A 24,812-nucleotide genomic window follows, 5' to 3' on the forward strand; every position below is an offset into this window, starting at 1 on the left:
GGTAACTTCAAACGCTATGTTCCCCGGCAATGGCGCTAGATAATGTTTGATGTCCTGTAAGGGTACATGTATGTTGTAGCACTTTCACGATAAGTAGAGTGTCGAACCTAGAGGAGGTGAATAGAAAGACACTACCAATCCCGCAACCGGAGTTCCCCGCCTTTTTTCGAAATCTCATAGTTGTATACAAATGAGACACACCCTTTTTTAGGCATATTCTCTTGTATATAAGAGTAGTTTGTTCACCAATCCAAAAAATGTTCTGGAATTTTTAAAAATGTTTGCGTTTTGAAAAATTGTGTTCGCATATTCAAAAAATGTTTGCTTTTTCAAAAATTGCATTCACCAATTCAATAGGTGATATATATATGACTGGACTATTCTGTTACTAGTAACAGAATATTATTCTGTTACTATTGGCCCCTATAAGGCGCGACGCGTGACACAATCTCACGAATCCGGCCCACCAGCCCGAACCGGTACCGACCACAAACACACACACACACACACCCAACCCACCCACCTCCCTCTCGATCCCCACTCCTCTTCCACTGCGCCGCCTCCTTCCTCCACCTGCCGGCGACTCGCCGCCTCCACCTCCCGCCGCAACGGCCGCCCCCACCTCCCGCCCCGACGACCGCCCCCAACCTTCTGCCGCGGCTGGCGCCCCTCCCCAGATCCCGCTACAGCCCCAAAACCCAACCGGCGCCGCCGCTGTCGTCCTGCACTGGATCGACCCGCCGCTATCGCCCCGCTGTCGCGTACAGGCAGTTCAACGCCTCAACCCCAAGCCGTTCAATGCCTTGCCGATCGCCGGCTCCTCCATGGACGCCTAGCTCCTGCACTAAAACCACCGTGGCCCAGGGATTCACCCCGCCCCAACCCACTGGCCCGTCTACGAATGCCCCGCGCTCCCTCCGGTGACCAGCCCCGCCTCGCGCACGCCCCTCCGACGTCCGGAGACCTGCCACGCGCCCCGCACTCCAGCCGCGGCCAACTCCCTCCTGTGCTGCTCGGTTGCTTGCACAGACGTGTAGCAGTTCAAAACATGCAGGCCTCTGCCCCTCCGAAATGCCCAGTTCCCCTTCGTTCATGTCGCTTTCTCGCCCATACACACGGCTGGAGAATCACCGACCTCGTCGAGCTTGACCTTGCAAGCAGCCCCGCTCGCCGTACATGATTTTTGTGTGTTATATTTGCTCATTCCCATTGTGCGTGTGCACTGCTTGAAGGAACGCATGGCAGAGGACAGGTTTTTTTGTGCTTGTTGTTTGCAGGTCTTCTGAGGATTAAATAAAAAGCTTGCTCAAAGGAAGCATTTCCCATCAGTGAATTGGCTCATTTCCTACTCGAATACTCCCAGGTTATATCCCAACTATCTCTTATGTGATGCATTGGTTGGGATCCCTTTTGTTACATTCGTGCTGCGCTCATGTTCATCTACCACAATGCTCATTTGTATCTTAGATCCCTCTTGATGTCTTGCTTCTCATATGTTCCCCTAGTGACTCCAGTATTGATGTCATGTGACCTCATCCTTGTAGGCACTCGAGTCCTACGAGAAGTTTGAACGAAGGCGTGTGAGGTGTTGCACAGGGAGGATGATCTAAGTGAAATTGTGCAGGTATTATTTTTTGCTTTTCTGATCTAGATGCTAATATAGAGAGAGTTAGTCAAACTTAAACATGTTTGACTTAGTTCCTTACTTGATTTCCTCGGGTTAAGGATAAATTTGCACTGCTTGTTTCATGTCTGCTGTTGTTGATTGAGAAGTGTGGGAAAATTTGACTGCATCTTCCTTTGTAGGGAGAAGGACACAATCAGGCACTGTAAAAGAATTCTGAATTATTGTCTGTTAAACACTGCACAAGATTCTGCATCCGGGAAATGGCTAGTCATTATCATGCACCTTAGCAAGGAATAGTAGATGGTATGACATGTAAAAAAGATGCGTTGAAGTGGTTGGTGCTGCTCTCCTGGAAGATGATTGATGGCTACCTCCTCCCGCTGGCGGGGCTCTATCGCTGCAGCTCCCTGGCTGTTCACAGCCGCCACCCTGGGTCGTTCAGCAACACAACGCTAAGCCGTTCGACACCGCAGCTTGGGAGGTGCCCGCTTTTTCCCACCCCCCTGTACGTTCATCTCCTTCTCTTGTGTATATTCAGTTCAACATCTCGTGATTACCTTAGTCGGCATTTTCAGTTCATCTTGCAGGTGTGTTTTTGGGCAGTACAAATACATCGCTATAGTTAGTACAGATGTGGCGCCTTGCGGAGTACTAAAAAGACCAACTGTCTCACAAACCGTTTTCACTTCATCTTTACAACCGCCAGGATATATATGATTCGCGAAACAGAATAGCCCAGATATATATAGGACTGGACTATATGTGATTTTCACTTCATCTTTACAGAGCACAATCCTGGCGTGCCCAGCCACTGCTCGTGAACCCCGCCTCCATCAGCTCCACTTCACCGGAGCCGTCAGTCCGCAGGAGTAGGGGTAGCAGGTTCACCCGATGTCCGACGCCTTCTTCCATCTCCAAAAATCTTGTTTTCTGAGTTCAGTTCTTTGTCACATGTTCTTTGTCGTTTTGGTTACTAAACTCGTATGGATAAAAAAGAATTGTTCCAGGAAGTTCATGTCTTAAAACTAGATAAGTTCTTCCTAAAAAAACTAGATAAGTTCGAAAAACAAACCATGACCAGTTCGAAAAAACCCGCCCCTCACCCTAGGAGTTCAGTTATCCAATGAGTTTCAGTCCAACTTGAGGTCCTTGAGATGATGGTATAGTTGAGTTCAGTCATTAACATGTCATTAAGGTTTGCATGGAATAAAAAAGAGAATTGTTTGTGGCAATCAGTTGCTTAAGCTGTTTCTCTTATGCCAAATGCAGTCATTCTTTGTTTAGATGTTACTGCCTATACACATGTAAACCCAGCTATTAGAGTAAATAAAGGATACAATTTGCTGTTTCGGCAGTGTTTTATAGCTTGCTCACCAAATATATAAGGGGTAAATCAAGATACATGCTACAGATTACTAATTTGTTGTATTCTGAATATATCTTCTTTGCCTATGATGCGAATGTTGCTGATGAACATCTTTGTGCAGAAAAAGCTAAAAAAAGTCACTTTTCTGGTTTCAAATTTGAGATGATGATTCAGTTCAGAAAAATGGACGCCAAAAACAATTAAGGTAATTGCTCGATGTTGGCTTTAACTCTGTGCTGCTAGTCTGCTGTGGTGCTAGTGGCCTTGTGCTCAATTAAAGCAATTTGGAGCAACTTGCCGCTCTAAATCTAACTCTGCATTTTGTGTGTGTTCATATTCAGAAGTTCAGGTCATCCGTACAACCGCACCGAGCTCGCACTCCGCGGCCGCTGGCGCCCCCAACCTAACGCCGTCCGTGACCCTCCACTACACTCCTCTGCTGGAGGAGCATGTCAATTCATGTGGAGCATAACAGTGTTAGTTTCGATAGTTTGTCAATTCGCCGGTGGGATCCGCAGGTCAGACCGTCATTCTCCGGCCGCCGCGCTGCCTGGATCCAACGAGGCTGCTTCGCACCGGTCTCGGATCCACCTGCCTCCACGCCATCACCTGCCTGCGCCAGCCCCGGCCCCGGATCCCCCTCCAACCCAATTCGTGCCATGGACAAGGTCAGTTCAACTTGTGCACTTACTACAACGATTGCCACTGAACTCTGAACTCTGATTATTGCCACTGATTTCTTGTACTGCCTTCCATGAAATAACCTGACAAAAGAATACTTGATATTGTGCACTAAGCTGAACAAGTGTTGTCAGTACATGTTTTTTTGTAAAAAATATCGTCAGTTAATGAAAAAGGCAAAACACAAAATAGGAATTGTTCTCTTTTCTGTACTAAACTCAAATATTAGTTCGGTATGTATTCTATCATTAGTTCAAAGAGAAGAAATTCCTTTTTCTTCAATGTGTATTCTATCGTCAGTTTGGTGTGTATTTTTGTTCTTTTTTGAATTTTCGTATTTTTGTTCTTTGTTCTCTAGTACACAGAGAAGAAAATATCGTTAGTGCATGAAAAGAGAATTTCTATACTAAACTCAGTATTAGTTCGTTGTGTGTTCTATTGTCAGTTTGGTGTGTAAATTTATTCATTCTCATGATTTTATAAAACCGCATGCACTCTCTGTACAACTAAGTTCAGCCAAAAAGGTTCATTTTGTAAAATGAGTATACCTGGCACACGGGACATGCGCGAGGATCCCTCAGTTCATGAACATGACTGACTGACTGGCACCTCACTTTTCCAACACATGCACACATACTGTTTTGAAGGAAAAAATGGTTTGAATTAAAAACATTGACCAGTACGAATTAAAAACAATGATCAGTTCGAAATAAAATAAATGATTAGTTTGAAATAAAAGAAATGATTAGTTCAAAATAAAAAATGCCACCGCATCGTAACACCGCCACACGGTCTCCGTCTTCGCGGTGTGGCGTCGTCCATGGTGGCCTGCGCCCCCACCGCGGCCACCCGTCCTCAAACGCCCTCACCAACGCCTTCAGTTCAATCCACCTCCCATTTCTGAAAATCTATTCCTTCAGTTCCACCGTACCTAGAAAATCAGTTCAATCCATCTCTATATTTTTTAAAACACGTACGCCCTGATTTCCATCTAGGAGAACAACCATTTTCTGGTGGATTTTTTTCCGGTAGTGTCCTATTTTGCTGTTGATGCTATCTAATTTCAGTAGTGTCCTGTTTTGCTGTCGATCCCGTCCTCGGCATTCACGAGCGCCAGCACCCTGTGTCCGGCGGCGAGATGAGGGCCACCCGTGATCCCTGCTTTCGTCATCACTTCCACCTCGTGTGAGTTCGCTGCCCAGAACAAGCACGACCACTACAGTTCCCGGTGGTCGCCTTGGCCACCCTCGGCCACGAGCTCGTCCACCATGGTTACTTGCAGCTGTCCAAGTGGAGCGCGGACATCAGTCCAAGTAGAATCACGGCTACCATCTTCACCAAGCGCTGCACAACCGTCCAAGTTGAGCACACACAACAGTCCAAGGTGATGCATCATCACTGATGGATTCAGCATCTTTTTATTAGTTTGAATTCTGCAAGTCTCAATTCTATGGAAGCTTGCCGACGATGCGGCCAGCATGCTTACATCAGTTCAACCGCAGAAAGAGAACAAGTCCATGAGGTGGTCATATAATTAAGTTCAAATTACTACATGGTCCATGTATTTAACTGCAAAGTCCATGTATTACTACATGAGAAGTACAAAAATTACTCTGCAGACATATATGTTACGATGTGTCGGAAAAGTTCAATTCATCCACGCACTTCAGTTCAAAACAGAATAGAATACAGAATTGTCAACTTATCCTCCGACATCCGGTGATGCTCCCCCGCCACCACTCTGCCTTCTCCCCAATGGTGCTACACCGCCACCGAGTACAGGAAGTTCGCTGCCACTACCCTGTCTGTTCAATGTCGTCGCCGTGGGCGCATCCCACTCCAACGCCATTGCTTATGCTTCAGCAGCAAACAGTGCAGCCTGCTGGAGGAGTCGCGGGGTCAAGGACCTCCAGCTCAACAGTACGACTTCTTGCTCTGTAGCAGGTCGCTCAAGGAGCTGCCTGCCGACCACTCCTTGCTGCAAGCTGTTGCACAACGACTGTCCGGCACAGCCGCTGCTGATGCATGCCCTCTACTATGCAGCTACCAATTGTTGCTATTGTTACCTCTATTTTCTATCTGAAGTTCAGTTCTAGTGCGGTGATAGAGAATGTTGAACGTTCGATTTTATCATGTTGAATAATAATACCGCTGAGCACCCTACAATTTTTTTTTGCTTGAGTGCGATTTACAGCCAGTTATGCCTTCCTGTCATGCTGCACACGCGAACTGAAAAACTGTAGAAATGAGATTTTAGTAATGTTTTGGAGAGCATAATTTCCCAAGTGGCAAATTTGATCTGTACCGTAAGTACATGATTACTCCCTCCGTCCCGAAATACTTGTCGGAGAGATGGATAAAATTGGATGTATCTATAACTAAAATACATCTAGATACATTCATTTCTCCGACAAGTATTTCCGGACGGAGGGAGTAATATTTTAGGATGTGTGGTCCAGTAAGTACATGAGTACTATTTAGCAAGTTTGATTGCTTCTGAAAACTGAAAAAGTCAGTGTGTACTGATGCATTCAAATTGTATTGTGTTTTTTCAGGAAAAAACTTTTGTCAGGTTTTTGGTGGCTAGGTATTATTGATATGGAGATGAATAACTATGTGCTTCGGTTGTTCTTTTGGAAAAGACAAGTTGCCATGCTTTACTTTTATGAGCTTTCTAATTTGCATACGTCTAAGTTATTGCTTGCTGCCACTAGTGAATTGCGCAAGTTCAATGGGTGTTGTCGAGCATGTTCAGAAGTATGCCCTTCGTGCAGAAGTGTGATTTTTTCAGTATTTTGTATATTTCATTTGGCAGAGGCTTCATGTCATCTTGTGGAGCTTTATAAATGTATTGTAATTACACTTTTAAGACCCTAAGTGTTCATTACTCCCTCCGTTCCTTGATATAAGGTGTATAGATTTTTGAGAAAAACTTCAAAATATAAGGTGTATTGTGTTGCACAACTCATTTGAATAACTTTTTTAGGGATTTGATTACATCTCCTTATATCAAGCAAGCTCCTTTATTTTCTCATGTCAATTAGTCAGGTGTAATCTTGTCCAAAACTTATGAAATTTTCCCTCCATGTGCGTTCTTTAATTTTCGTGTCAAAAACTATACACCCTATATTTAGGAATGGAGGGAGTATATCATACATGTGTGGCCGTTCAGTATTTGTACTTCTTTACTTTTTTGTATATTTCATTTGGCAGATGCTTCATGTGATCTTGTGGAGCTTTATAGATGTACTGTCATTACACTTTTAAGGCACTACAAGTTCATTATATCATACATGTGTGGCCGCTCAGTATGTACTACATGATCAGTTCTTGGAAAAAAGAACACATGCATAGTTTGGTCAAAAGCAATGATCAGTTCGATAGTGTTCTCTCCTGCCTATTTTGGTTGATGTCCAGAGCATCGTCGCAAAACAATGTTGAGTAAAAAGAAAAAGCACAAATAATATTTTCTTTATGTAAAAAAATATCATTCAGTTCAATTATAATAAACCATGCAAATTTGGGGACGATGATAATAGCAAAACGTACCAAAAAAACAAAGTAAAGTCTAATATGTGATAACACGCTCAGTACAAAACCAAATGGACATCAGTGCAAGTACTCTTCTCTTGGAGCCATTCAAAATTACTCTATGACACAGCTGCATTCTGAAAGCAAGAATCAGTGACACACTGGTGCCGACGGTGTACGACAAGATTGAAGATTGGTGGCTAGAAGCTCGTGCGCGCATCCCGAAGGTTAACAGGAGAGGGTTCGACTCGGTTGTCATGCTCATTTGCTGGCATCTTTGGAAGCATCGTAACGGTTTGGTATTCGGACCAGCCAGAACTAGCTTGACGGTGGGTGCATTCACAAGTCAGGTCTTTGACGATTTGAGATCTTGGGTGAGTGCGGGAGCGAATGGAGTCGACATATTTTGTGAGTAGTAGGGTATGGTTTTAGGAGTGGAGTTTGCTAGGTCGGTTGGCCTGGCTGTAATAACTATCTTGTACATACTTTCTGCCTTCTATAAAGCTAAGGTACGCGATTGCGTACTCTCAAAAAAAAATTACTCTATGAAAACTTGATCGGTACAAACACATTACATAGATCAGTACAAAAAACAAAGTAAAGTCTAATATGTGATAACACGCTCAGTACAAAACTATACGAACATCAGTGCAAGTACTCTTCTTTTGGAGCCATTCAAAATTACTCTATGAAAACTTCATCGGTACAAACACATTACATAGATCAGTACTCTGTTTTTTCTGACGGAAAAACAGCACGATGGGTCTCACCGTAATTCAAATTACTCTTCAACGGTTACAAATTTGAGAAAACGTTCAACATGACTAAATTTCGTATTTTTGATATCTTTCCAACGGTATATTATTTGCCTCATTTCGATAATTTTTTTTAAAAAAATCACGTTCAAAATTAAATTTGACCGTATTCGAATTCGTTTTTAAACCGTAAGGGATTAGAAAAATATTTCAATACAAAAAAGTTGCGCAATTTCCATAGCTTTCCAACGCCGTACCATTTGCGTCAATCCGACAAACCGTTTGCAAAAAATCACGAAAATACGTTTCACCCAGAATTTCACCGTTTTCAAATTACTTTTAAATCGTATAGAATTAGAAAAAACAATAGATATGTGAAAGATGCGGATTTTCAACAGCTTTCCAACGCCATCTTATTTGCTTAATTCTAACAAACCGTTTGAAAATCGAGTCAAAATATGATTCACGTTTTCGGTTTTGAAAAAACAGTTTTTTCAAAACTGCTCTTAAACCATAATAATTTTGAAAAAACGTTCAATATACTTGAAATATAGTTGTCAAGAGCTTTTCAACAATATATTACACGTCCCTCCGATAAAAAAACTTGCAAAAAATTTTTGAACTAAAGAAGACGATCTGTTAAACAGAACTGAAAGAATCAGTTCAACCGCTATAAAATCATCAGTACAACCGTCTGAAACCGTCAGTTCAAGTAGGATAACAGAATAATGTTGATGTGGCGCATGCGTCGAAAATCGTACACTCTCTCCACACAGAACGAGATCAGTTCATGACGTGTCGTTGTACTAGCCACTTCGACTCGATGGGAAGGATTCATGCGTACATATGCATGCGTGTGTGCTCATATATATATATATATATATATATATATATATATATATATATATATATAATTGTACCTACAATAGCTTGCTACAAAATAACTATCTGAGCCATAAGCTAGTGCGCCGTGATTCGTGTGTGGCGAAGCTGGCGAAAGTTTGCTGAAGGGATTTTGGTTAGTTTCTGCGGTCTCTTCGTCAGAGAAAGTCTGAAGTGGTGGGGGTAGAGTCAGGTGGTCCTACTGACTTGTGCAGGTCTGCCTGGGGTTTGGAAATGCACGTGAACGAGACATTCAGCCCGGTGGAACCTCTAGCTCAAACAGAATATGCCTCCAGTGGGGCCAGCCGAGCGCGCTAGGAGCAGTTCCCGTGACAAGTCATGTGCCATGGGTTTTACTGTACAGACTATCTCAAAACAGTGTACAGCCGTGCCGTGTGTTTCATGTTAGTTTGCTACAGTTTGCTACAGTTTAATACTAGTAGTTTTGTTTTTTAGAAGGTGATCTAAAGGTTAGGTGTGCTCGGGAATGACAGTAACAACCAGCTCGTGTTCAACTAAAAAGCCCAGCTTTCTGTTCAAACTACAACAATGGCCGTTGTGGAAGTTTCTCGTTTCAATAAAACATGTCGTATGCATAGCAACACTCTTGATGGAGAGCCGCAGCTTCTGGTTTGGTTTGCTCTTGATTAGTACGTGTGCACTTGCGAGCATTTTTAATCTCCTGTATGGTAGTGCTAATTAATCTATGAAGCCTCAGCGTTGGAGAACCTGCAAATGGAACCGGGGTATTCTTTGCGAGGAACAAACGCCCACCTGCTAGAAAATGTACGATACGACACAGGCCACCTTGAAGAACCGTCGAAATTCAATTTAGAACCGGGATTTTCTTTAAGAGGAACCGACACCCTGCCTATTTGAAAATGTACGACACGGCACGGGGGCCACCTTGAAGAACCGTCAAAATGAAAATTGGAACCGGCATTTTCTTTGCAAGGAACCGACGCTCCGCCTATTTGAAAATGTATGACACGGCACGGGGGCCACCTTGAAGAACCGTCAAAATGAAAATTGGAACCGGGATTTTCTTTGCGAGGAACCGACGCTCTGCCTATTTGAAAATGTACGACATGGCACAGGGGCCACCTTGAAGAACCGTCAAAATGAAAATTGGAACCGAGATTTTCTACACGGCACGAGGGCCACCTTGAAGAACTCTCGAAATTAAAATTGGAACCGGGATTTTCTTTGCGAGGAACCGACACTCTGCTTATTTGAAAATGTACGACACGACACGGGGGCCACCTTGAAGAACTGTCGAAATTAAAATTGGAACCGGGATTTTCTTTGCGAGGAACCGATGCCCTGCCTATTTGAAAATGTACGACATGGCACGGGGGCCACCTTGAAGAACTGTCGAAATTAAAATTTGGAACCGGGATTTTCTTTGCGAGGAACCGACGCCCTGCCTATTTGAAAATGTACGACATGGCACGGGGGCCACCTTGAAGAACTGTCGAAATTAAAATTGGAACCGGGATTTTCTTTGCGAGGAACCGACGCCCTGCCTATTTGAAAATGTACGACATGGCACGGGGGCCACCTTGAAGAACCGTCAAAATGAAAATTGGAACCGGGATTTTCTTTGCTAGGAACCGACGCTCCGCCTATTTGAAAATGTACGACACGACACGAGGGCCACCTTGAAGAACTCTCAAAAATAAAATTGAAACCGGGATTTTCTTTGCGAGGAACCGATGCTCTGCCTGCCTACTCGGAAATGTACGACACGACATGGGGGGCACCTTGAAGAAACGTCAAAATGAAAATTGGAACCAGGATTTTCTTTGCGAGGAACCGACGCCCTGCCTACTCGAAAATGTACAACACGGGGCCACCTTGAAGAACCGTCAAAGTTAAAATTGGAATCGGGATCTTCTTTGCGAGGAACCGACGCCCTACCTACTCGAAAATGTACGACACAGATACAAGGAACCGAGGGGATCCAAATAGTGCAAACCTGAAGAACCGATGCAACAGAAGCAAGGAACCGAGGGGATCCGAATGATCCGAATCCATTTTTTATTTTATTGCACTCACAAACCCGAGGGAAAAAATTGAGAAGAACCCACCAAACCATTTCAACAAAATAAAAAAGGCGGCTAGTTTGTTGAGGGGGAGACGGGTATGCTGGCGAAGGCCACATCGAGCCAACCACGAGTACAGCAGCCCCGGCCAACCACGAGCGGATTCCACGGTCAACCTCAACTCAACAGTACACTGAGCAGCATCTGGACGCACACGGTTAAGTAGCAGGCGCATGCGTGTTTAATAGCACCTGCGCGCGTGATTGTCAGGTGTGGCAATTAAGGTCTGGCCGGCTTAAAAGTACAGTCTGGCCTCGTTCTCGTGAAACCGATGTGACCGTCTGACGCTCGTGCGAAGCGGACAGCTGCTCACGTGTACAACTATGTACTACCAAATTTTTTGTACAAGAGACATCACATCACAGACCCGGTGCAAATCACATGTTAGCAAAATAACTCTAGCTCACCTAAAACAATTTGAACTAGATAGGTTCCACACCTGGTGGCTCGAGGTTCAGTCGGAGGAGCCATCCAGAACCGTCGTGATGGCTGGACCGAGTCTGTTCAACCGCGCCTACTTGTGTCACGTGCACGCAAAACGGGGCATAACGTGGTCCATATTACTTGAACTTGCCTGAGTCAAACTCAAACAAAAAAAGGAACCTGCTTGAGCGCTTTTAAATGGAGCGGAACCTGTGCGGCACGGTGATACAAACGAGCGGAACCTGGGCCAGGCCACATCACGCAGACTTTTCGTCAGTGCATGCAGACTAAAGCCGACAAGTACATGCTCTGCCATCGGCCTCCAATAATTCATCAAATGGGAGGATAAGGTACCGCACCATGTGAGCAGTTCGAATCTTGATGCATGGTTCAACGGTTCTGATAGCTATTACTAGGGTAAGCTATGATAGAAAATCCTACTCCTATATATATATATATATATATATATATATATATATATATATATATATGCAAAATTGTGTCTACCGTAGCTTGCTAGGGAAATAGCTATCATAGCCACACAATGCATGCGCCGTTATCCGGGCTGGCCATGTGAGGGTTAAACTAAAGAGGTGTTTGTGGTGTGCTTTGCAGCCCATGTTTCATAGAAAAGCTATGCCACTGTCAGCATGCAGCGGTCCATGCTGCTGTACGTGAGTAGAAAGGAGGGGGCAAGGCTCCATGTGCAATGACACTAGCAGCATCTTTGGAACCTGAAGTCAAAACGGAGAAAGCCCGGGACGTTTATAAAGTCTCTGCATATGGAGCACATGTGGTCTCGTCCATTTTTGCTGAAGTTTCCGCGCGGTACAAGTGCCATCCATTCTTCAGAGCAAGTTTAGGTGCTTCACTTCTAGTTTTTACTAAACAAATTGCAGATTTTCTTTTCACTTTTTAGTTGCGTTTGTGGTGCTACGCCTAATCATTGCGAGCTGCCGCGTTTTGACCAATCATTGCAAGTTGTGGTTGCAGCAGCCAAATAGCAATGAACAGAGATACGACAACGATCACTCAGTCTGAAGTTACCGGTTTTCTGCAGTTTCTGCACTGCACAAGCACGTTTATGTGAACAGAAGTAATACAGACACCGGTGCGCGTGGAGTACTAGCTAGCTATAAGTTACTGTATCAGCTAGGTAAGTTCATGCACCAGCTAGTTTAGCTAGTCAAACTTCGTGTATTCGCACAGAGACACTACGACCATCACTCCTTGTCAAAGCGACCGGGGGGAGCTATTTGTCTGAACCCTGGAATCTAAAGGTAGTCAGTCTCAAAATACCAATCTGTCTATTGTCAGAGTTCTGCTCTTTATTGGATCTCCAAAGTTATATTCTCCAAATTTCTGAACCATCATTTTTTTCCAAGCTGGAGACAAGTGCATAGACGAGGTGGAAAGGTATGCATAATATTTGTTTCCCCTTGCTCTTGCGCCATCCAATCTGGACACAGGTGACTACGTGTTTCCAGAACGACACCCTTCAAACAAGAATTAGATGAATTCTGATGGGCCATCACAGTAGACACAAATATGTTTTAGGCATTTAACTTCAGAGAACTAAGTGCAAGCAATACAAAGTATTTGGTCATAAAAGCTGGTCATGCATAATACAACAATGGCAAGGATACAAATATTCAAGCACAGTCGTGGTGGATAAAACAAGAGATCTCATAAATCAACAACACAGTTCGGCACCCAATACCATGGTCTGATGCTGATCAAAGAACTAGAAGAAAGATGTAAAGCAAGGCAGCTGTGTCCAGTTTGTATCTAGTCTCTGTGACGAGGTCGTTTGAATTGGGGGAGCACAGTCCTGGAGTTGTGCCTTCCGATCCCACATTTTTTGCATCGACGAGTCTGGGGCGGCTTTGGACCGGCATCGTGATCAGGGCAAGAAGATTTTAGTGTCCTTTCTTGCCACAGACGCTGCATCTGCGTGGTGGAGCGGGAGGCTTCATCTTTGGTGTGCGATCAATGTCATTGGCTGACGAAGACGCCCCATTGTGGCGGAGACCATGATGCTGCGTTGTTCCTCGAGAAAACCATGGTGCAGCGGCAGTCTTACTGACACACACATCTGAAGCTTCAGTTTCAGACTGCCTTTTGTTGGTCCTCATCGGCTGTGCCCTACGAACACACAAACCTGACGGTACGGGGTCTGGATGTTCAGGCTCACTGTCTTCGCTGCCATCGCTGCGCTCAGGCATCTGCAGACATTCACATTCCTCGGTATGGTGTTCTTTAGAACCGCACACGGCGCAGGTCGCCGCTGGCTTCCCTTTTTGCTCCAGCACCGATTTCATCCTCTGAGATTTTGGACGACCACGAGAGGGCCTTCTTTGCGGCGGCAAAGGAGCATCGACGGGATCAGACGCAAGGTCAGGGGGCATTCTCTGCGGTGGCAAAGGGATGTCGACCGGTTCAGACGTGAGATCAGGGGGCGCAGCTTCACCGGCATATGCCCCTGAGTTCGGAATTTCTTCAGAAAGGGTAGCAGGAGACGTGCACCTCAAAGTTTCAGACCCGCACAAGCCAGCTGATTTGTTTTCTGCTTCTTCCGCAGCCATGGCATTCAGTTCTTTCTCCAGGGCTAGCAGTCGTTGCACGGCGTGGTTGAAGAGCGGGATGCTCATATTGCCAAGCTTGACAACCTGCAGAGCACGCACATATAAAATGTTGTGCCTAAACGTCTTAGACACCCCTAGGTCCGAGTCCTTCTGATAACATTTTAAGTGATCAGGAAGAACATCACGGGCATCCCTACTCCACCTTTTCAAAATGTAATGACTAGGGATTCGGCACACACCAACGTGCACCATCACCTGAAATGGAAAGAGCAACTGGATCAAATCTCTCGTGTACTAAGGATGGATCAAATGTGATTGGAAATGTTTATGGTAAAAAAAATACCTTCAGAGCATGCTGACAAAGGATACCCATGTGCTCAAACATGGCACATTCGCAACTGTAGGTATCGCTCTCACGGTCCACCATGATCTCATAGCTAACCTTACACCAGTGAGCACGGCGACTCGAGTCCACGTGCTCCACGACAACACGCCCAACTATTTCTAGGGCAAGCTATGATAGAAAATCCTCTTCGTCACCCTGGGTGAGGAATTCTTATTCCTCACCCCAGCCAGTTTCTATGCCCACGCTCAGAACCATAATCTGTGAGGGAAAACACGTTTGTGAGGTAATATTACAGTGTGGAAGGAGGAGCCAGTCACCGCTCTTACAGCTTGCATGCGAGTAAATTACTCCCTGTAGACGAGGAACCAGTCTGGCGCATCTTGACGTAATTTTATGGCCACACGAGTAATCTTACAGTAGCTGGGCGTTCTTGATTTTTTAGATATAAGGCTGCGTTCCTTACATGTATTTTTTGTTAGTTCTTTTACTATCTCTATTGGACTGAGTACACCAGGTCTCTAGCAAAAGTGAAATATAAAAATGATTTAAGTAACACAGGCCATTATCATCATTATGTGGAATGCAATTTTGGTAACAATAAGAAATACACGCAATTCATTCTGTGCGCTATGAATATTTTGTTAACAGCGGAACAACAAAGTGGTCTAATAAATAGATTCTGTGTAGTGGTTCTGCTAAATATCTCACATAATAAAAACCATCCTCACAATTACAAATAAAATTCGTTTGAACACAACTGGGTGCTACTTAGCACTAAGTAACCAGCGGCATGAAAAAAAATCATAAATCACTACTGTATTACAAAACTGAATACTACCAAACTTGAAACTGACTACTGCCGAACTTGATCTTCAAGGAGCTAAATTTGCAGGTGACCAGAGATTTTATGTCAACTTCATCTGTTCAGCAAGCTCCCCAGCGACTGAAACGTTACTATCCATGAGCTGTAACCAACATAGTATCCTATTAATAGTACTGCACCCTTTAGGTTCGCTTTTCTTCTCACCAAAACCTAAATTTTGTTTCTGGTTACTAGAAAAAGAAAGTCTGAAATTTCAATTCAACATTACTAGTACCCACCATAGATACAAAGACGTTAATGTCTATCCCTCGTACATTAACCATCATCCGATTGAACAGATTACTGACAAACAGAATATTTTCTCACAAGTGTACCAACACACAAGCACATATAACACTTGAACGGTTAACAGGCTTCGCTAACCTAAAACTGGAAACAATGTTGAAATCAAAGACATCACAGATGGATTTCGGATGTACCAAATTCATCGGAACCACATGAACCCATAACATGCCGGATGCATGGTATGAATGAAAAATATATAAACGGTCAAACTCTGTAACTACTGTTTCAATGCACACTAAACCATGTCTTTTTATCAAATTGTGCCACACACAATACTGGGAGTCATCATATTAAACTAGTATGTGTCTTGTAACTTTTTAAGACATTGTCTCACACCAAAGAGTCATCAAAATGAAACACATAATTGATCAGACACACATAATTGTGAGGCAAAATGCCAAACCTGCCAAGCTTATTATAGATGAATCAATGTTCAATGGAAGTATGGAACTAAACAAAAGCACATTTATTCTAGTGTTATAGTGGTACAGATATTTGAGGAAGAGGAAATTAACCATATTTTGAATGGATTGCTCTGTATGATATGAAAATAGGTTAACTGTGAACAAACCCAACATTTTCCATATATAAGAGCCCAAAGAAAAAATGATTGTGTGGATCTTCTTCACAGTATCCATGACTGAGGAATAAATTAAACTGATAGAGACTAGCTAGAATTGCATGATTACTCGCCAAACATAGAACATTCCCAACTGGTTTATGCTACAAAAAAAACAAGCAACAACCTGAACAAAAAAAATATCAATTTTTCCTCTTACAGAAGATTACTCCTGGACTGAGGGCGGGTTAAACAAAAAACAAATCAACAAACTTTGACAGGCTGGATAAGGGTCAGGGTCCACCTCATGGTAATTAAAATAAATCTAACTCAGCTTCCATGAATATTTAGAGGCTGGGAGATGGTCAGTGTGCACCAACGTAATGTTTCCAACCAGCCACGTACGAAAAATCTAGCGTACTATACGTAGTCATGTTCGGCAGCTAATGTAAGAACTAGTAGGTAGAGGCGCGGCGGCACGCCGTGCCCGCGAGAGCCCAATTAATTGTTGTTGGTGTGGCAAGAAAAAAGCAATTTAATATAAACATCACATGATCAAACTTCTGTCAATGCCTTTGTCAAGCTTACTGTATATCAATTTGTATCAGCGCATGTTCTTCCATGCCTCCTCTAGAGTTTTTTTTTATTTTCTCCTCTAAAGTTTTGATCGAAGGTGTCTAGCATCCTACAATACAAATCAAGCCAACATGAAAACAACCAGGGTGCAAGTACATTATCCCAAAAATGATATCTATATGTCAGACTCGGGCGCCTAAACTTGCATGTTGTTAAGTTACATCCTTGAAAATGTGTGGCAAAGTATAGCCGCACTCGAGAATGATCAGGGAAGTGGATAAGTTTAAGAAACAAAACCAACTATACACCGTCCTATTTCAAACAAAAAACTTAGGTCAATTCGAAGTGAAAGAAAAATTAAACTGAATTATGAAAACATTTCTAAAAGGGGCTATACATGTAACTATTTACCTGTCATTCATATATGCTCCTTCTGTAAAAGCATTTTCAAAAGGGACGGGGGCAGTATGTAAAGAAGGAGCATATACATAAGTTTCTCAATACAAGTTTGCTCACTTAACTTTCTTTTTGATAAACAATACGTTTTCTAAAAAAGAAGGAAAATGTACTCTTTGCTCACCGCTGAAGTAACTAAATATAGGTTGCTGCTGATTACAAAAAAGGTTAGATTACTTCAGTAAGTGCTTTTACACTCTAATTCTGGATATTGTTGCGCGCGGTACCATTGGAGATTGGTATTGAACTCACATGGCTATGCTCAGTATCATTTACACAGCTACAATGAACGCTGAACATTGCTCTCTCTTTCTGGATGTTAAACTGGACTGAGTGCTCTTTTTGCCAGAAACATTATCCAAAGAGCCAAAAATACCGGTGACTTCCGTGAGTATCGACATATTTATAATTAGTGAAAATAGTGACCTAACTGGAGCCAAAAGCAAAAAGTGTTCAATATGTTTTCGTCGAAATTCCTCAAAAAGGTGATTGAATTTCTGTCAAATTCAGAAAACAGAACTGGCCCTTTTCGCTGGACTGAAAAGCAGGCATCGGTGTTTCCTAAATCTTGCCAAACCATATTTAAGAACCGCGGTATGAAATCAGGCTATATCATGAATAGAATTGTCTCTGATCATGTATCTAACCTGAATACGGCTCTTACTGCTTAAACTGAAGATGTAGTTCTTCGACCATTAGAAATAATACTTGTGTGCCTGGACGTGGACCCACCTGATCAGCAGGTAGCATGCATTAGAAAATAATAACATCATCTTCATAACTGAAATAAAATTGCTGGCTAGTATCCATTTGCTAATAAAATCAATTCATAATTGATGTGTATTCATGAGAAGTTAGAACAAAAACTGATACCATAACTCGATAATTGATGGGGTACAGAATCCAATGTCATTCGCTTTTGATAAATCAGCCTGACTAAATGCGGCAATACCAGTGTGCTAATATTCATCTATCTGCTATGGTGCGAGGAGCGTGTATCTTTTCGTCATCAGACATCTTGTAGTTTTGGACTCCAGGCGAGGTTTACCTCTTTTTACTGAGGTAGTACACTGTTGTACTCTGCACATATTGTAAGAAATAAGAATCACTGGGCTTTGATTTTTAATAAAATGGAGCCGGGGAGACTTATTTCTATAGAAAAAAGAGACTTCAAATTGCTGGGTTGGGTATCGCTACATGGAATTGAAGTTTCAAACACTAGCTAGTTGAGTGGTCATTCTTACGCTATTCTAGGTCAGTGCGCCTGCCATAAAAATGATAACATGTTAGCTTAGAAATATATGATGGAATGTGAGTTCAACTAAAAGCCTTGGATGTTGCAAGTTTTCATATTATATAATTTGTGAACTCAGGAAGTATTATTGTCAAAGTAAAATGATGGAAGTCCTAAACTATTCAGGTAACTTATAGGCATCACCTGAAGGTGTATGATGGCACACTCTTTGCATACACCGTTCCCCTGAATTTAAACAAACTACAGTTAATAGAAAATATGGTAAAAGAAACCTTCAACATGGAATTGGTTTCACAGACATGGAAGTGCATCTCAAAAATAAAGTTCAGATAGGAGCCAATTGGCGCTACTGGAAACTAACATTATCTGTTGCCTACAGGGATATATCACAAATACTCCCTCCGTTCCATAATATGAGAAAGTTTTTCTGGATGCATCATTCCTAATAAAACAAGGCACGGCATTTCCATTGTCTTAGAAATTGTACTTTGAAGGCAAGAGAAGTATGCTAAGCACCATGATTTCTCTACAAATTATGTAATGAAACAGGGGAAGAAATTTTTGACCAAACGGAGCCATCAAATACCTTACATTTAAGAAAAGACACATTTGTATCCTTTAGCAAGATCATTGAATCCAAAGGTTTACATTTCTTTCTATTTAGAGGTATGATCAGCCCTGATGGCAGTGGTTTGATGGACTTGAAACCTAACAAAACGTTATACTCCCTATCAGGAAATCAGTGACATTGTGCATTAAGATCACAATTACATGGGCTGGAATGATTTGTGCTTCTTTTTGGGAGTGATTCTTAGTTGCTCATAGTTTGTGGCTTGTTATTTTCATATTTTCTTGTGCTTTGCCCTTTCTGGTTTCCTTTTGTGCCTTATTCTGCAACAGGGCAGATTCACAATGATGGCATGACTATCCTAATACAGTAGCAGCATCCCAACTCCACTAAGTGAAAACGGCTGGACATGGCTCCTTTTTTTGTAGCAATGGAGCTCCAAAGAAGAAATAAGGAACAATTCATCCAAAATAGAAAAAAATGTCAAGAAACAGGGCTAAATCTTGGAAGATACTGCAGCATTGAGCTTGTCCTCTTCTTCTCCTCCTGCATGATCATCCCCTCCTCGAATTGATCTCACATCTGAGTGAAGGTATACTCCATCACCCCCTTCAGTATGCAGGCTCCCTCTTTTCATTCATCTCCTTTCTTCGACTTCTTCCTCTTTCTTAGCCCCGTTCCCAAAAAATCAAGAACCCTAACCCTAAAAAATTAGAAATTCATGGAGGAGGAAAGGGAAAGGTAGGGGAGGAGGAAGACCTTACCAGAGAGAAGACCATCGACGATGGAGATGGACGCCGGAGAAGGACGTTGCCGTCCCCGAGCTCGCACCGAATCGTTGCAGTGCCCAATTCTCCTCCTGGTCCTTACTGCATGATGAGGGAAAGGGGGGAGTACTCCACGTACGAGAGAGGGGAGTGCACCTCCCGGTCGTCCCTCCGGCACCGTCGCGATCGCTACCGCCGCCTCAGCAATCGTCGCCGGTTGCTTAACTGCTCATAGCTGATTAGAAAAAAAACAAATAGGTACGGGGAGTGGGCTACCTCCTTACCAGCCAACCACTGCCATAAACCTAAATTTACGGCAGTGCAACAGAATTTTATATCGGTCGAGATTTGCTTAACCAGAACGTGCCTCGGTCGATGGACCTTTTTTTTGCGAGGAGCTCGGTCGATAGACTGGGGTGAAGACTGGGTCGGTTTGACTAAACGTCAGCCAATATAATTTTACTTCGATGGAAACGTTAGCTGGTCGCCCACTCCCCCAAATGTCAAAAGGAAAAAAAAACTAGCCCACTCCAGTCCGTTCCTATCTTCCTCTGGCCCCTCTTTTTTTTTGAACGGGAAAGGCACCCATGGTGCCAACTTCATTCAACTCAGTAACAGTGTACAGCATGAATTACAACTCCCTCAATGTTGCAAGAAGACAGAGTCCTCCGGCCCCTCACATCTCGTCATTGCGGCGGCGGCGGCGGCACCGGAGGGACGACCCGGCGGCGAGGACTACCTCTCTCGCGCGTGGAGTACTTCCCTTACCGCTCTCATGCGGTAGCGACTCGGAGGCACCGTGGGCGGTGCAAGATCTGGGCGAGCTCAACAGGACAACAGCGTTCTCCGGCGTTCCTCTCCACCGTCGACGGTATTATCATCAATAAGACCCCTATCCTCCTGCATGAACTTCTGAATTTCTGGGGTTAGGGTTATTAGTTTTTGGGAGCGGTGCTGGGAAAGAGGAAGAAGACCAAGAAAGGAAAGGAAAGGAAAGGAAAATGAGAAGCTCGGGTGATGGAGGTAATGCTGGAGAAGGGCTACTGGTGGTGGGATCAATTCTAGGAGGAGGTGGAGATCATAGCGGAGGATTCGAAGGCCGTGTGAATGACATAGAAGAAGAGGAGGAGCTCAAGGCTGCGGAGAAAAAGGACAACAGTAGAGTATCAGACTTGGATCTAGCTGAGATCAACTTTTGTTTTCACGGGACATGTGAATCCTCTCTCTGATTTGGTTTTGTCTAAATTTCACGAATTTTAATCCTGAAGTAAAAAATGATGGTTCTGACTCGATTGAATGTTAGTAGTGATGTACATAAAGAATCAGCCTGTACCTAGCTGACAATGCTAATTCTCTGTAAATTTGTGTTAATCAAAATTTGCACATACATACGAGCAATATTTCTTCAATTAAATAATATTCACTTTACGACAATTTTTGTTTTATGCTATTCTTAAGATAAGATTTGTATCGGTGATGATAGCTTTATGTTTTGTCAATTTATCAGGCAAACCAATAATTGAAATTCTGCCAAGAAATCTAGGAGCAGAAGATGTATGCTTTAGGTGTACGTGAATCTTTAAGCCGTTCCTTTCTAGGACAATTTCTAAGACTGTTTTTCTTTTACCCAAAGGTTTTCAAGCTTTGGGTGCCTGCGGCCGGCTCGACGGGTGGCATCAGCAAGCGCCGGCCTCGGCACTGCTGCGGGTGGTTATATGGTGGGCGGAGCACACTAGTGGGCTTCAACGTCAGGGTACGGTGGCGAGCTAAATCCTGAGTCCTGCTAGGCTTTTTTTGGTTCAGGTTTTGTTATTGTTTTCATTCGGGGTTATGTGGCGAGCAAACCTAGCATTTGCAGTTGTTTGTTTCAGAATTTCATGTCCTGACATCAAATTTCGATACATAATGTAAATCCTGCCAACAAATCTATGTTATGGGCTTACTAGTTCTCTTCATATCTCTATGCTGATTTTGTGTGCAATTTCAATGAATACTTTCTATTTTATTCAGGGATACGTTCAGCATGCTTGTGAGGTACACATTTTTCAGGTCCAATTATAAGTGTTTGCTTGATTTATTGCTCAAATTTCATGTTCTAATGATGCTCCTTCACTTCAATACAGCGTTGGCAGGTAGGACGACTATCTGTCCAAATTATCATGTACAATTTTTTTTTTAAAAATTGTCTCTTCTTCTGCATGTCTCTAAGGCATAATTTGTGATCTATCATGAGATAATGATTATTTCTTCTTCTTTCTTAACATGCGGCTAGTTGCTACGAAAATTTAACACATACATCAGCCTTTTGTCATTGAAACAAAATCATATGTGCCAAGTTTCTACATTCCGTTGAAGCTTGCAGATTTACCATCTAACTTGGCACATTATTGAAACAAATCGTAACCATGGATTCTATATGGAAGATCGACATATCATTTTTACACTAGATTCATGTATACTCTAAGGAATTAATTTTCTTCAGCTTCAACCCATTTTCCTATCTTGCAAAGCTGTCCATTCAAGTATGATCAATTTCTACTATGTGACTTAATACATTTGTAACACTGGCATAGTGACATTGACATGCTTTTCTTTTCCATCCCGTTTAATATTGATTCATCTACATGGTTATATGCATGTCTTTGCATACATTACTTATCCATTCTGCTATTGATTATTTCCATTTTTCATCCCGGCAATACGCTGATAGCTTATCCAGTCTGCTATTGATCATTACCATTTTTCACCCTGGCAGTATGCCGATAGCTATAATCGAGTTAATAGTTCCAAAATGTTGGTTCACAATTATTTGTCTATTTGGGAAGCACATGGTTGGCTTCGGCGGGTGGCATGACCTTTCCATTCTAAATTTAAGTTGGTCTGAAAATTTTGAACTATGCCATGGAATAGAAAAGATATAACTTCCCTTCATATCGCTGATTCTTCTTAGTCTTCCTTTTGTGAAGTTGTGTAGCAATCTTCCTTTTCCTATATGTAATTCGATTTTCTTAGGAATACTCTCCATTTTCTTAGGAACACGACGTCGTTGCGATGCCTCCAGATGCACCAGCAACAGAACATAAAGAATGTCGATAGCGAGGTGAGCGACATCTAGCAGATTGCGGATAGAAGGCCACGGAAGGTGACCGGAACCCCAACGTGGCCCTGAAATCAACCACCAATGGGCAGGGAGAGAGGAGGTGATTTTATTCCTGAATCATGCTTAACATTTCTTTAGCAAACAAGCACTAGCAGCCCGTTTTCAGATGTAGACATGCCAATGAAGGCCTGATAAAGAATAGAAAAAATACAATATATTGGTTTAATTGTTCTCTTGTGTAGACCAAAATTAGCGAGTAAAGGAAATTTGATGTTGCTTCCAAATTCTTTCTGCGAGTTTATCCCAGGAATAATGTTTTGTTCCTATTTGAGTTGCAACGTGTGACTTCCGGAGGCTATCCATTTGATGTTGCTGTTCAACAACTCTCAAAGGCACAGAGCAAATCAGTGGGGCTTCGGGAAGAAAACATATTTTTGATAAATGATGTGCCATGCATCCTTCTGCGCACCTAATCGCCTGCTTAGAACAAATAAAATTAGTTGCATTTGCCTGTATTGTGGAGTGTGTATAGATGGCAGAATAGCTGCAGCCTTACTTTCTACTAACCAGTTTCATTTGCTTTCAAAATCATGTTCCTTCTTTTTTCTCCCTGCTGTGAGTGTATTGAAGTATAGGGTTCTCCCTGGAGGGTCATGTAATCAGTGTGCTATCTGAGGCAATGTATAGAGTTCCAGTTCTGTTTTTCTTGAGAGCTGACCTTGTAAATTCTAGCTGTTTTCTTAGAGCTGATATGTAAATTCTTCAATGTTTAAATAAAGTTCAGCCTTAGGCCCTTAAAGATAACACTACTCCCCAGATTAAAAGGTGATGTTGTGTTTATATGATAACAATAAGGTTGAGAAGCGATGCGGAGCTCCTGCGTCGGGTGAGCGTTCGTCCGCGGCGCCGCTAGATCCGCTCCAGCCATCCTCCCCCAGCGGCCGCCGAGGCCAGATCCGGTGCCCCTGCTCTGCTGCGTGCCTCATGTGAGGAGATGGGCGTCTCCCGTTCGCGCTCGCGGGTGGGCTCGCGGCGCCGCCGCCCGCTTCTTCCTCGGCAGTCCTCCGGTGCTGTGGCCTCATCCGGTTGCTGCTGCTCTGCCTCGACCTCCGTTTGCTCTGCGCGTGAGGGCCAGGCTCCGACGCCTCCTCCCGCGCCTGTCTCTTCTCCCGCGGCCGATTCGCGGCGAACTTCGGACGGGCCTCGCTCTCCTGCTGCTCCGACGATGGGGAGCCGTCCCGGCCTCTCCTGCTGCCGGCGTCGCCCCGGCCCGTCTGCCGCCGCCATCTGCGCGAGGACTAGCCGCGGCCTCCCTCGCCTCCCGCAAGGCTGACCCGACCGTGCAGGGGCGACTGGTCTCGCACGAGGTTCCGTCCATGCCCGAGTCGCTGGCAAGCTCCAAGCTGGTCCTCGCGACGCCAACACCTACCGCATCGCCCGTCGTTGCTGCTGGAGACGGTGGTCATGTCACTGGGCCCTCTTCCGACCTGAGGGCTGGAAAGCTACTGGCTGCCTCGGGTGCTTCTGATGCTTTGGCTGCGGGTATGGTGCAGTCTTTGTGGAGCTCCCTCGACGACGACGATGACGAAGATGATGAGGATGGTGTTGAGCTGGCCCCGCAATCGCCGTTGGCTACCAAGTGCTCCAGTGGGGTGAGTGCTGAGCATGAGGCAGCTGCCTGCCTGGGTTGGCAGGAGGTGCGGCCGCGGCATGGTTCATATCGTCTGGCGTCTCGAGCTCCGGCTTCGTCCCCTCAGCCCATCCCTGCGTGGCTCCATGGTCAATGTTGCAGGTGCCTTGTTACTGGACACCGTGCAACGAAGTGCAGGGATCCCTTTCGGTGCTCTCACTGCCTGGGGAACGGCCATCGGGCCCGTGAGTGTCGAAATGCTTGGTGTCCCCTCAGCTTGCTCGATAACCCTACTGCTTCGTCATTGTCCTGCCTCGACACCATTCATCATCTTCATCCACCTTCATGTCAAGCCCAATCTAATGCCACGCTTCCCTCCAAGGCGATCCAACGTGACTCCTGGGCGTCGGTTGTTTCTTCTTCTGCTGGTTC

The 24,812-nt window shown here is 43.9% G+C and overlaps 2 protein-coding genes and 1 long non-coding RNA gene across 21 annotated transcripts; 2 read left to right on the forward strand and 1 right to left on the reverse strand.

Annotated features, from left to right (window-relative positions):
• The first annotated feature begins 517 nt into the window (after positions 1-517).
• On the forward strand, positions 518-6,862 carry LOC123045841 (uncharacterized). Of its 11 annotated transcripts, none has more exons than XR_006421617.1 (8): positions 523-1,363; positions 1,545-1,624; positions 1,807-2,132; positions 2,203-2,214; positions 2,414-2,509; positions 3,115-3,198; positions 3,335-3,661; positions 6,230-6,862. It is a non-coding gene; the product is annotated as an uncharacterized lncRNA (long non-coding RNA). The 11 variants fall into 11 exon arrangements; XR_006421619.1 differs by having other exon boundaries at positions 1,807-2,108; XR_006421616.1 differs by lacking the exon at positions 2,203-2,214 and having other exon boundaries at positions 518-1,363; positions 2,215-2,561.
• A 6,115-nt stretch (positions 6,863-12,977) lies between these two features.
• LOC123045842 (uncharacterized) lies at positions 12,978-20,047 on the reverse strand. Of its 9 annotated transcripts, none has more exons than XM_044469039.1 (5): positions 19,648-20,047; positions 18,499-18,540; positions 17,708-17,792; positions 14,299-14,559; positions 12,978-14,210 (listed from the first exon to the last, which is right to left on the reverse strand). In XM_044469039.1, the coding sequence occupies exons 4-5, from the start codon at positions 14,380-14,382 to the stop codon at positions 13,290-13,292; spliced, it is 1,005 nt and encodes a 334-aa protein (XP_044324974.1). In that variant the 5' UTR covers positions 14,383-14,559; positions 17,708-17,792; positions 18,499-18,540; positions 19,648-20,047; the 3' UTR covers positions 12,978-13,289. The 9 variants fall into 9 exon arrangements, 7 of the variants coding, with proteins under 7 accessions (XP_044324974.1, XP_044324971.1, XP_044324973.1 ...); XM_044469036.1 differs by having other exon boundaries at positions 17,708-18,140; XM_044469038.1 differs by lacking the exon at positions 18,499-18,540.
• A 215-nt stretch (positions 20,048-20,262) lies between these two features.
• On the forward strand, positions 20,263-23,016 carry LOC123041567 (uncharacterized). Its single transcript, XM_044464162.1, has 3 exons — positions 20,263-20,521; positions 21,284-21,403; positions 22,684-23,016. Exons 1-3 carry the CDS (start codon positions 20,296-20,298, stop codon positions 22,731-22,733), a joined length of 396 nt encoding a protein of 131 aa, XP_044320097.1. The 5' UTR covers positions 20,263-20,295; the 3' UTR covers positions 22,734-23,016.
• The last annotated feature ends 1,796 nt before the right edge of the window (positions 23,017-24,812 follow it).

The sequence above is a fragment of the Triticum aestivum genome, chromosome 2B (assembly GCF_018294505.1).
Source record: "Triticum aestivum cultivar Chinese Spring chromosome 2B, IWGSC CS RefSeq v2.1, whole genome shotgun sequence".
In the NCBI taxonomy this organism is placed as follows: domain Eukaryota; kingdom Viridiplantae; phylum Streptophyta; class Magnoliopsida; order Poales; family Poaceae; genus Triticum; species Triticum aestivum.

Coding starts and splice junctions, on each gene's coding strand:
- LOC123045842 (XM_044469038.1), bottom strand. CDS start 14,382: ATGGTGGACCGTGAGAGCGATACCTACAGTTGCGAATGTGCCATGTTT. Junction 14,211..14,298: donor TTTGTCAGCATGCTCTGAAG/GTATTTTTTTTA, acceptor TTTCCATTTCAG/GTGATGGTGCACGTTGGTGT.
- LOC123041567 (XM_044464162.1), top strand. CDS start 20,296: ATGTTGCAAGAAGACAGAGTCCTCCGGCCCCTCACATCTCGTCATTGC. Junction 20,522..21,283: donor GTTCCTCTCCACCGTCGACG/GTATTATCATCA, acceptor TTTTACCCAAAG/GTTTTCAAGCTTTGGGTGCC. Junction 21,404..22,683: donor TAGTGGGCTTCAACGTCAGG/GTACGGTGGCGA, acceptor CCATTTTCTTAG/GAACACGACGTCGTTGCGAT.